General features: G+C 40.5%; 1 protein-coding gene across 10 annotated transcripts in view; it reads left to right on the top strand.

Moving 5' to 3' along the window:
- Positions 1-13,295, top strand: part of LOC140196330 (inactive N-acetylated-alpha-linked acidic dipeptidase-like protein 2) — a 993,804-nt gene that overhangs the window by 739,516 nt on the left and 240,993 nt on the right. For all 10 annotated transcript variants that reach the window (XM_072255337.1, XM_072255335.1, XM_072255333.1 and 7 more), the window contains one exon: positions 590-786. In XM_072255337.1, the coding sequence (XP_072111438.1) occupies positions 590-786 (197 nt within the window). The remainder of the gene's footprint in view (positions 1-589; positions 787-13,295) is intronic.

Here is a 13,295-nt window from a genome sequence, read left to right as displayed (position 1 = left end):
CAGTAGGCATCTTTGATGGCTGTCTAGCAATGCTCAAAGGTGTTTACACCCCTGATGGGATGGAAGACATACTGCTGTATTTTCGTACAAATGATTTTGGACCCAGTGCTGATCCGAGCAGAATGCCACTGGTTACAAGTTTCCATTCAGAGAAACATCCTTCCACCACTACTGTCTGCTTTCTATAACCAAGGAATTTTGAATTCAAATTACCAAGTCACCATGGACCAATGTGTCTTTATCTTCTGGATTGGTCCACCACAGGAGACCTTGTAAAATTCCTTACTGAAGTCCACATAGATAACATTCACTGCCCTACTCTCATCAATTACCTTCACCTTTTCCTCAAAAAATCTCGATCCAGTTCATGAGACATGACCTGGCCGGATAAATCAATGTTGTCTGTTGCCAATAACAACATGCGTTTTCATATAATCCACTGTTCACTTGTGTAGAAACTAAGCAGGAGTTTTTTTAGGGATGTGGTTGTTAAATATCTAAATGTATTTCCTGGTTTTTTTATTTTATATAAATCCTTAATAAAAATTCCTTGTTACTTACCAACAAAGTGAACTTCTTCTTTTTGCAGATAAATATGTTATTGTTGGTAGTCACCATGGCAACAAGGAAGAAATGTGGACCAGCAGCACTTCCATTATTACTGAGATAATCAAAGCTATAATGTCCCAAGTTCAGAAGAGGCAATGGCGCCCAAACCGGAGCATTTTATTTTGTTCCTGGGGAGGAAGTACATTTGGCAACATTGGCTCATATGAGTGGGCAGAGGTATGGATTCTGATTTATCCTCAAAAATGTTTCCTTTTTGTGAAGAACTGAGTTTGTTCATTCAGAATATACGTATTGAAGTAGGTTGTTAATTGTAATAAGAAAATATATGTGAGTATATTTTGAAATACGTTCATTGTGATGCTTAGCAACATATGGTTCAATATCCTGTAACCTGTGGTCTGCAACCATTGAAGTGCCAAAGATGGCGCCGGCGAGACACGGCAATGCTTTACAGGCAGCAAACAGAGCTACTAACTATTCTATGCATTACACTTTATCTGGACTATAATCACTGCAATCTTCAGCCTGGAATATCCCTTTGGGAGTTGTGCTTTTGAACCGTCTGTACAACTTGGTATTTTTGTGGTATCCTGAAGGATCCAGCAAACTGAACTCTCGAGAAGTCAAAATGAATAGCAAAGCTGGAAAACCATAATATTTTGTTGATATACAGTACTTAATTTTTGTATAAAACACATCCGTTTCCGGTGCAGCACAGCTTTAAAGTTGAAAATGAATTTATTATCATCGTGTGCATATCTCTTCATATACTACCCTGAGATTTGTTTTCTTGCGGGCATTCACGGTTGGTGCAAAGTAAATGAAATACCAAACGCAACCAAGCAGATGGACAAACAACAAATGTGCATAAGAAGACGAACTGTGCAATTATAAAAGAAAATAAATAATAATAATTATAAAAAGTAATAAATAATATTGAGAACATGAGTTGTAGAGTCCTTGAAAGTGAGATCATAGTTTGTGGAATAGTTCAGTGTAAGGTGAGTGAAGTTATCCACACTGGTTCAGGAGCCTGATGGTCAAAGGATAATAACTGTTCATAAACCTGGTGATGTGGAACACCTGAGGTCCCTGTACCTCCTTCCCAATGGCAGCAGTAAGAAGGGAGCATGGCCCTCGATGGTAGAGGTCCTTGATGATGGACGCTGCTTTCTTGCTCCTTGTAGATGCGCTCAGTGGTGGGGAGGGTTTCTCCTGTGATGGACTGGGCAGTATTCACTACCTTTTGTAGGCTTTTCCGTTCTTGGACATTGATGTTTCCATACGAGGCCAGTCAGGACTGTGTATCTATAACTAGCTAAAATAAATGAATGGCTCTCTACATTCACAAAAAGTTCTCTTTTGATTTTCTCTGTGTCAAATCGGGGAGGGGGAGTGCGGGTGGAGTTATTAAGGAAATTTCCAAACAAATAGTAACTGAAAAAAGTGGGTCTGGATTAAATAAGAAAGCACATTTAGTGGCACTACAGTTTAAAAAAAACATGATTTATTTTTTATTGGGGCAGCACAGTAGCATAGCAGGTAACAAGGTGTTATTATAGCTCGCGGCATGGGAGTTCAGAGCTGAATCCCAACATCCTCTGTAAGGAGTGTGTACATCCTCTCCATGGTAAATATGGGTTTCCTCCCACAGTCCAAAGACATACTGGTTAGTAGGTTAACTGGTCATTGTAAATGGTTCCGTGATTGGGCTAGAGTTAAATCTTCCTGGTGAAGGGCCTATTCTGTGCTTGATCTTGAAATAAATAAATGAGATATTGAGAAATAGTGAAACTCACGAAGGAGGGCAGAAGAAGGTAGGAATTGGGAAGTAGCAGTCACTGGAAGGGGAATATAAGGATGGGGAAACTGCATAACAGAAAATGAGGGGAAAGAGGGAAACAGTGCAATGAAGCAATAGGGAAAAGTGAAGAGTAGAGGAAGCAATCATGCGTTATCTGTGTGTAAAGATAAGTGAGAGCTCTGCAGCCAGATGTGCCTGCCTTTGTGAACAGAATGGAAACTGACAACTTGTACATGTTTCTGAGTGCTTCCAATTACAAACATAGTCGTCATGTGACCAATGCCTTTGCCCAGAGTGAATCGTAGAATGAACCATCAAAGAAGTTAATTCAGTTCATCTTACTTGTACTAGCTCAATTACAAAACCAACTAATGAACTACATTCCACAGTAGTTTTCCCCTGTTCTTATATTTTCTTCCCTCTTCTTCATTTATCTGATTCTTTCTTGACTATTACCATTGAATTTGTTTATAACTATTGTTCACTTATTGGACTCCAGATCACAGCAACTCATTAGGGAAAGACAATTGCTGATAAATTTCCATGTATGCTGCAATGATGATATCCGCTATGCAAGTGAACCAATAGTTGAACTGGTACTCAATGTACAGGTTGAGTACTTTGTACATGTGTCACCCAGATTTGAACTATGAACACATGCAGTGACGTCAGTCTGCAAACAGCCCACAACTGCATAATTTTCATCTGGTTTGGATACCAAGGAACATGAGTCTAGAACACAGGAGCAGTTATCAACCACAAAGTCTTTATCTGGCTAGGTATTCCGCAGGCATCGCAAAACATAGGTCTCTTTTGTTCTCTCTTTCATAATCATCTATCCTCTATATCTCTGTCCCTCATATGCACTTCAACACCCCAATGTTCATCCCCAATCTTGCTCTCAACTCCCATCATTGATATTTTCTTCATTAGAGACTACTCCTGAACACAGTCTATCTGCCTTCTCCATCTTCTCCTAGATTGGAAGATCATGGTGGAAAGGGTCTTGCATATGCGTACGTGTACGAGGCATGTTTTAATACTCATGACACATTAATATCATTGTGGCCTCTATTCACCAATTCACACTTTGTATTGAAAAGGTGACCTTGTTGCCTGGAGTCTGGATTATCCAGCATTCTTTTTTTTTGTTTCAATATTTGACCAGGTATTCATTTGCGAATCACCAGTACCTCTTATTTGAATTAAGAATAGGTCTTCTTGCACATACTAGAGATTAGATCAATGGAAAAATGATCGTTCTACTTCCAAAAGAGCCACATTACTGACTTCAGTGAAAGATTGTGTATCTTTACTATTGTTCAATCTGGTCAATCATTTGTAGTTTTAAGTACTTTCAATTTAGGTGTAGAGAAAATGATGAAGTGGAATGTATTGTTTCAGTGATTAAGCACTCTTAAAGCAACAAGATATCGGTATAAATAACTGTGTGGGTATACTTGCAGGGCCATTAGGAAAAGGGAAACCACAGGACAGACCTTGGATAGAACTGGCACACAGAAGATGGACCAAAAATATCACTGTATGATAATAACTAACTTTTACTATCAAATATAATATGCCATACCATGTAACTGATAAACCTGCAATGGTTATACCATACATCCATTTCATCGTGTGTAATGATGTACAAACAAATAACAGCTCAGCTGCTTGCAAACAGACAAATCCACTTTTATTGAACTTAAACCCATTTTGAGATTAAATCAATTCTGTGCATAGTCCAAGAATATCAAACTGTAGTGAAATTTGTCTTTGATCTATGTATCTTACTACACCTTGATAATAATTTAGTTACAGACGTGGCTTCACTTGCACAGCTAGTATGTTGTGAAGATGAAGGAAACGTGATATTGCAGCATCTGCCCTGTGGCGGAAATCAGAATATGGCATTGAGGGTGAAATTGAGAATACCTGCCTTCTCCATTCCATCAGTTAGTGGAGTACCAGCTTTCGACCATTCTCTGTAAAATATCTTCCTTCAGGTCTGTAGCTCCTGGAAGTTGCCTTAATGTATCCCTCTGGTAATGGACAACTCTGCCAAAGGGAAAATATTTTCTCACGTTCTATTGTACTTATGCGCCTCGTAATTTTGTGCATCTTAGTCAAGTTCACCTTCAGCCTTCTCTGTTACAAGGAAAATCTAGTGATAGCTACTTCACCCCAGGTAACATCCTGGTGAATCTTCTCCACAGCCTCTCCAGTACAATCACATCTTCCTATACTACAGTGACCAGAACTGCACACCATACTCCAATACTCATTCTCCAGAAAGGTCCTGTCCTTGCTGCTGCTGTTCCAGAGCTACCCTGTTGATAAGCAAAGTCAGGAGTCAAAAATCCCCAGTCCACATATAAAATGGCAGCTGAAATATCAGCTGTACACTTCAGGACTGATAGTATTTGCAGTTCACAAAGATGTCCTCTGTCATGATAATCATCACTCTATGAGCCATTGGAAAACCTCCAGTGTGGATAAAGTTTCAGATTTAATAATCATTCAAATTTACATGAATATAGTCAAATGAAACATCATTCCTCGAGGGCCAAAATGCAAATCAGCACAACACAGAGCACACTGCAGGTAGCACATAGCACAAATAGCACATATGGTTATGATTTCAGAAAAAGATATAGTCACAAAAAGGAATAATAATAATAATATAGCCCAAATCCCTGAGTTGACAAGCAAGCACTGGAGGGCAGCACCAACAGGAGGGGCCAGACCCCAACCCAGTATATAATCAACACACATCAAAGTTGCTGGTGAACGCAGCAGGCCAGGCAGCATCTCTAGGAAGAGGTACAGTCGACGTTTCAGGCCGAGACCCTTCGTCAGGAGTAACTGAAAGAAGAGCTAGTAAGAGATTTGAAAGTGGGAGGGGGAGGGGGAGATCCAAAATGATAGGAGAAGACAGGAGGGGGAGGGATGGAGCCAAGAGCTGGACAGTTGATTGGCAAAAGGGATATGAGAGGGTCATGGGATGGGAGACCTAGGGAGAAAGAAAGGGGGAGGGGGGAAGCCCAGAGGATGGGCAAGGAGTATAGTGAGAGGGACAACAACCAAGGCAACAGAGCTTCCCCACCGTCGGTCTCACCAGTGAACCAGACTTGCAGTATTCTATGTTGCCAATGTCCAACAGGATATTGCAATCACAATAAAAATATCCAAGACAATCCCTCGCACCTTTTTTTTTGGACTGTGCACCATCTTGGTACAACTGTACGCAACAAGTCCAGATTACAGCACAACAAAGGCTGGCAATAAGTCCAGCTCCATCGCTACCGAGCAATACTAGATGTTCTTAGTCTCCAGCAGTGACTTGCTATCATTAAAGAGACGTACAAGTCAAACAGATGTACCTTTGATTGCTGCTGCGTCTGAGTGCGCCGCTATCTTAGATGAATGCACAAGGCTGCAGTGAGTATCACCTTCCTTTCAAGGTGAAGATGAATTAGACCTCCTCTTAAAATTGTGTTCATCTCTGACAATTGCTTCTAGAGATTACCATAAAAAGTCAGGCGATCTCTGACTTCCAAATATGCATATTGAAACCAAGAAAACATCTGACTACCTCATCTGCCACTGAACTCAAGCCTATGAAAGAAACAAGCTTCGAAAAAGCTGTCAGGGAATTTGTCAGGCATGCCCGTAGGAACTCCCAGCATCTGGCCCTGAGGCATTGTAGTCACATGTACATGGTCATCCCTCATCGGACAATCTACACGTATGGAGGTTCTGTTCATGTGGACTACTGTATCCACATATGCCTAATATGGTGCTTGGAAGCAGGGACAGAGGAGATGTCAGGGGTAAGTTTTTTTTACGTAGAGAGTGGTGAGTGCGTGGAATGGGCTGCCGGTGATGGTGGTAGAGGCATTTACAATAGGGTCTTTTAAGAGACTCTTGGATAGGTAAATGGAGCTTAGAAAAATAGAGGGCTATGGGTAACCCTAGGTAATTTCTGAAGTAAGTACATGTTCGACACAACATTGTGCTGTAGGTTTTCTATGTTTCTATCAAGGGCATACATCTCAGCCAGTGGGCTAGATCCAATAAAATTCATCATAATATCTGTGATAAAACATTGCTGATTGACAAACTTTACATAGATCAGCTGAATTGACCTGGAATGATCTGCAGACCCACATCATGTTTATAGGCAAAGGGGTCTAAGCACAGGAGTGTAGCATATCACAGCCACCATGATCTTTGGAGATATCTGTTTCTGGGTGATTTGCTTCTCATACAGCTGGAGTTGGAAGCATTGCTTCTTGATAACAATGAGGAAAATACCATCCTTGCATCTTTGCCTTTGACTTCCAGAGCAGGTGAAGCCTTGCCTTTGGGCTCTTTCCACCACTCCCTGGTTGTGCAGGTGGAATGTCTCTGGGCTTTCCATATTCTGATTAACAAAAGGCAATTTTCATCTCACAGTCCTCCAAGAAAGTGCCAGCTTTCCAGCAATTGTCTTCAGGCACTTTCTATAAAATGACCTTGTCCAATTGACTCTCTAACAAGCCTACAAGTAGTTAATTATGGCATTAAATAGTGCAGATGCAAAGGTTGTCCTTGATGTTCATATCTACATTCCTAAGCTTGCCTCACACTGTATCCAAATTGCACATGTGTGTCAGTTTTACAGCTGATAAACTGTATCAACTGGGAACTGCATAGGATTTATATCACCTCTTCATATTGTATGTGCTTCATCCAGGAGTATGCATTATGCATGGAAAGCATGATTAAAAATTGAATTGTGCAGTATATACACAAGTATGTGTGCAGGAACATAAATGAGAGCACATTAGGCATCAGTAATATTTAATGAAAATTTGACAGTGTATGACTCTCAGTTTCCAGACAGTTACAATGGAACAGATTTTATATTTAATTTTTATACATGTGTGTCCTTAATATGTGACAAATGGGAGAGGGTTCTTAATTCTGCTTGTCTCGTAGTGCACACCAGTGGTTATGCTTACGTTAAAATTCGGTTGTGCATGTTAAGTACAAGCAGTACACTGTGATCTGCCAGCTACAAGTTGACAAAGTACAAACAACATAAAGCTGTAATTGCAACAAATAAAGGAAAGCTCCATCAAATGCCTTTTCATCTCAAGATGGTAACAAAAAATCAACCAAAAAGGAGAGATTAAAGTACTGGCATTAAACATGATGTTAGCTTTCAGCCAGGGAAATGTGTAAAAACAACCAACTTAATTACAGAGAGCTAAAATGTCCAGCATTTATTACAAATAATAATATATAGTGAGACTAAATTCATAGCCCTGATCTTATCACAGAATCCTGATGAGTTAAATTGAACTCCTTGAGCTTTGCTCTTGTGGTTTATGATTCCTTCTGTTCCACTTGATTCGATTACGGCGATGTAATTACTTTCTTTTTTTTATGTGCCATACTCTGCTTCAGCCTCAGCGACCACTTTTTCAAGTGGTTGTCTTGGAGGAAAGATTCTGTGAGTGGTCCCCCACGTCCTTGTCACAGCGCAGTCTTTTTTTTTATGAGGCGGAGTTGCGAGCTCGACACTCAACCCAGCATGGATGGAAAGTGTGCTCGGGAGTGGCCTGACTGGACTCGAACTTGGGAACCTTCGCTCCGGAGTCTGGCGCTGATCTTACTGCGCCACCGGCCGGCAAATTACTTTCTACTATCTATTGTTTTTTTAAGTCCTCAATTTATATTGTTCTATTGTAAATAATGCCTTCCTTTTACTGTCTGAGAGAATTAGTCTGCATTAATAACAACCTGAAAATATTTCATTCTTAAGTTCAGGTTCAGTTTCAGCCACCTCTAACTAACATCAAAATGAGATATAGTGTGATTACCCTGTTGAGGCAATTGTAGAAATGTGGAAATATGTTATTAGGGAGGATATGAACAAGTTAGGCTTGGGATTTGTTGTTACCTATAAAAGAGGTTAACATTGTCTTTCACAATTTCAAACATGATGTGGTTGTAAATTAGGTGACTTCTTTGCTGTTCCTGGTAATCGCCTCCTAACCCTACAGACATGGTTCAATAACCCATGAAGTCAGTTAGAAACTTGCACTCTTGTTGGGATAGCAATAATTGTCTGTCCTGCTGCGTTCAGAATTAAAATGTGGTGATTCGCATAAATACTATCTGATCTGATGTAAAGAATTTGATGGCCTTCTGCAGTAAGGAACAGTCTTCTTTTACATTTTATTTATTAATATCTTCTTCTCTCTTCCAATAAATGCAGGAAATATGTTCCTCTGAAGGGAAAATTGATAGTTTTACACCAGATAGTGATATGGAAGATTTTCTCCTGGATAACAGGTCAAAGATTAATGATTGAAGTTGAAAGAGTTGTTGCAAGCACTTTTATGCAAGTTATAGGTTTTAATGTCTATGATTTTTAAAATATGGTTATATTGGATCTTTGCACTATTTCAGTATGGCAGCATGGAAGCTGAAGGCCATACATTGGCTATTTTTAATAAAAAAAATTATAGCACATCCTCATTTCACTCTTGACAAGAAGTCACAGCTGTTAGGTTTCGAAGGGTATGTTCCTGTGAGCTGTAAGATTATGCTCATAATGAGTTTTGTGACTTTGCAACAGAAATTAAATTCATTCCTATAAATAACTTGCTGTTGTGTTTTTGGTCAAAATAATAGAGGGCAGTGATTAGATGACAATATTTCTGGCATAACCCCAGACTCAATAAGTCAGTGAAGTCTTCACAGTAACAATAGATCATCAAAATTACAGGTTATTTGTTCTTGTATAGTGCATTTAATGTAATGAAATGTCCTAAAGTGCTTTCTGGATGGAGTTATGGTATTGTACTATGCTGCCACTGTTAGCCTCTTCCAACACCATCTACTCATTTGCTGCTGTTGGCAGAATCAAGATTCAAGATTGTTTAATGTCATTTTCAGTAAACAAGTGTAGAGGAGAACAAAATAATTGTTACTCCGGATCCATTGCAGCACAAATAAAAACTCAATTAGATAAAAAAGACAATGACAATAAGAAATGCAATAAATATAAATGCATAAGGTAATATATACATTGTTTGTATGTCCATAAAGTGATGCCAGGTACATAAGGTAATTCTGACAGGAATACATAAAGTAGTGGTGGTGGGATTGTTGCGGGGCGGTTAGTGGGTGCAGGTATTGATCAGCCTTACAGCTTGGGGAAAGTATCTGTTTATGAACCTGGTGGTCCTGGTGTAGATGCTACGTAGCCTCCTCACTGATTGGCATAGTCTAGCTCTCTTCAGCCTCCTCAAAAAGTAGAAACATTGGTGGGCTTTTGCTGATTTTGTAGGATGTGTTCTGGGACCATGAGAGGGTGAGTTTGAAACTTCTCTCAGTTTCTACTGCTATGCTGCCAAAGTAAAGAGGGGTGTGAGCGGTGCAAGTTCTCTGAAGTCGATAACCATCTCCTTTGTCTTGTTGATATTGAAGAAGAGTTTATTAATCTGGCACCAGGCCTCGAGCTCTTCCAACTCCTCTTTGCAGGCCATCTCATTGTTGTTGTTGATGATGAGCCTCACCACTGTTATGTCATCGGCGGAAGTGATAACCTGTTTTACTATGCAGTCATGTGTGAGCAGAGTGTACAGCAATTGTCTCAGCACACAGAACTGGGGACCCTGGTGTTGAGGATGATGGGAAGGGTGGAGCAGTTGTGCACCCTGACTATCACAGATGGTAATAAGGAAGCATACATAAATCAGATGTAGACAGCTGGTTGAATGATTTCAGAACAACAGCCTTGCATTTATTGTATGTCAGCAAGATCAATGAACCAATTGTGGACTTCAGGAAGGGGGACTCAGTGGAATGGTCACCTGTCTCACGCAGGGTAAATGGTGGAAAGAATGAGCAACTTCAGTTTCCTGGGGGTCAAAGTCTTGGAGGATCTATCCTGGCCAAGCACATAGATGAAGGTGTCCCAGGGTCTCTACTTTCTCAGTAGTTTAAGGAAGGTTGGCATGGCATTGAAAACTCTGATAAATTTCTACAGATTTGCCATGGAAAGCATTTTGACTGGCTGCACCATGGTTTCGTATGGAAACTGAAATGCATAGGAAGGCAACAGGCTACAGGGACTCAGCCAATTCTTTCTTGGGTACAGTCTCCCCATGATTGAAGATATCTACAAGGGAAGATATCATCCATTATCAGGCACCCCCACAATGCACTGTTCTCAATACTGCCAACAGGCAGGAGGTACAGGAGCCTAAGGTCCTACACCTCAAAGTTCAATAACATCTTCCCCACTGCTGTCAGGTCTTGAACCCACCTGAAATACCCGAACACTACCTCAGACTATATGGTTCACATACTCTAATGTCATTATCTTTATTTTGTCATGGAAGTTACGTAAAAGTTTTGTGAACTTACATTTGTTATATTGGTAATACACTGTGCTGCTGCTGCAAAATAGCTAACTTTCATTGCAGTTATGCTCTCTGTATATATGCCTATGCCAATGAACTTGAACTTCTCATTTTGATAAAGAACTCCTTGTTACATTGGGTAGTTCTTGGTGCATCATGCTGTATTTACTAGACTGGAACTAGAATGGACAGGTTGTAATATCAGGAAAGGTCCGTGAGGCTCGTGATAGAGTAATGCAGTATGGAAACAGGACCATTGGCCCAATTTGTTCACGATCAGCCAAGATGCCTACCTAAGACCATAAAATATAGGAGTGAAATTAGGCCATTTGGCCCATTGAATCTGCTCTGCAATTTGATCATGGCTGATCCAATTTTCCTCTCAGCCCCAATCATCTGCCCTCTCCATGTATCCATTAATGCCCTGACTAATCAAGAATCTATCAACCTCTGCCTTATATATTCATAGAGACCTGACCTCCACAGCTGCTTGTGGCAAAGAATTCCACAGATTCACCACTCTCTGGCTAAAGAAATTCCTCATCTCCATTCTAAAAGGATGCCCCTCTATTCTGAGGCAGTGTCCTCAAGTCTTACACTCTCCCACCATATGAACAATCATCTCCACATGCACTGTTTCAAGGCTTTCACCATTCAATAGGTTTCAATGAGGTCACTTCTCATTCTTCTGAATTCTTGTGAATACAAGACCAGGGCTATCAATGTCTCTTCATTGGACAAGCTATTCAATCCTGGAATCATTTTCAAGAACCTCCTTTGAAACCCTCTCCAGTTTCAGCATATCCTTTCCAAGATAAGGGACCCAAAACTCTTCACAGTGCTCCAAGTGAGGCCTCACCAGTGCTTTATAAAGTCTAAACATTATATCCTTGCTTTTATCTTCCAGTCCTCTTGAAATGAATGCTACCATTGTAGTTGCCTTCTCCACCACAGACTCAACCTGCAAATTAACTTTTAAGGAATCCTTCACATGAACTTCCAAGTCCCTTTGTATCTCAGTTTTTTGTATTTTCTCTCCATTTCATTACTTCTACCGAGTGCTTGATCATACACTTCCCGACATTGTATTCCAACTGCCTTTCTTTGCCCATTGTCCTAAACTGTCCAAGTCCTTCTGTAGCCTCTCTACTTCTTCGAAATTAACTGTGCCTCCATCTGTCTTCATATTGTCTGCAAACTTTACAACAAAGCCATCAATTCTATCATCAAATTCATTGACATATAACGTAAAAGGTGTCAGTCCCAACAGAGACCTCTGTGGAATACCACCGGTCACTGGCAGCCAACTAGAAAAGGCTCCCTTTATTCCCACTCTTTGTCTCCTGCCAATCAGCCACTGCTTGATCCATGCCAGAATCTTTCCTGTAATACCATGGGCTCGTAGCTTGTTAAGCAGTCTCGTGTAGCACCTTGTCAGAGGCCTTCTGAAAATCCAAGTACACAACATCAGCTGATTCTCCTTTCTCTATCCTGCTTCGATTTCTTCAAAGAATTCCAACAGATTTTTCAGGCAAGATTTTCCCTTGAGGAAACCATGCTGACTATGGCCATCTTTATCGTGTGCCTCCAAGTACACTGAGACCTCATCCTTAATAGTCAAATTCCAGTATCTTCCCAACCACTGAGGTCAGAATAACCTGCCTGTAGTTTGCTTTCTTCTGCCTCTCTCCCTTCTTTTTTTTTAAGATTATGAAGACGCAGTCCTCTTTTATTGTCATTTAGTAATGCATGCATTAAGAAATGATACAATATTTCCTCCGGTGTGATATCACAAAACACAGGACAGACCAAGACTGAAAAAAAACTAACAAAACCACATAATTATATAGTTACAACAGTGCAACAATACCATAACTTGATGAAGAAGTCCATGAGCACAGTAAAAGTTCAAAGTCTCTCAAATGTCCCACATCTCACGCAGACGGGAGAAGGAAGAAAAACTCTCCCTGCCATACCCGACCACGGTCTGACTCTGAGTCATCCGAAAACTTCAAGCTCTGATCAGCTGTCCGACACCGAGTACTGAGTGCCATCTCTATCCGAACAATTCAACCTCCTTCTCGGTCGCCAACAGCAGGCAAGGCAGGCAAATTTTTCCAGATGATCCTCTGTGCTTTCACGTCCATCTCCCATCAAATTAGAATTGTCCACGGTCCCTATATAACAGATACGATATCATTTTTCATCGGAGGGCTGTAGGGTGGAGTGACATTTGCAATTTTTCCGTCTTCTGGAACCATTCCAGAATCAATTGATCCTTGAAAAATCATTACTACACAATTCTTGCAGCCACAATGCCTCCACAATCTTTACAGCCACCCCTTTCAGAACCCTGGGGTGTACATCATCTGGTCCAGGTGACTTATCTACCTTCAGACCTTCCAGTTTTCCAAGAACCTTCTCTCTAGTTATGGTAACTTCACATACTTCATAACCCCTGGCACCTGGAACTTGCACTATATTGCTACTGTTTTCCA

Source organism: Mobula birostris, chromosome 4 (assembly GCF_030028105.1).
Source record: "Mobula birostris isolate sMobBir1 chromosome 4, sMobBir1.hap1, whole genome shotgun sequence".
Lineage (NCBI taxonomy): Eukaryota > Metazoa > Chordata > Chondrichthyes > Myliobatiformes > Myliobatidae > Mobula > Mobula birostris.
This window is presented reverse-complemented; position numbering and strand designations above follow the sequence as displayed.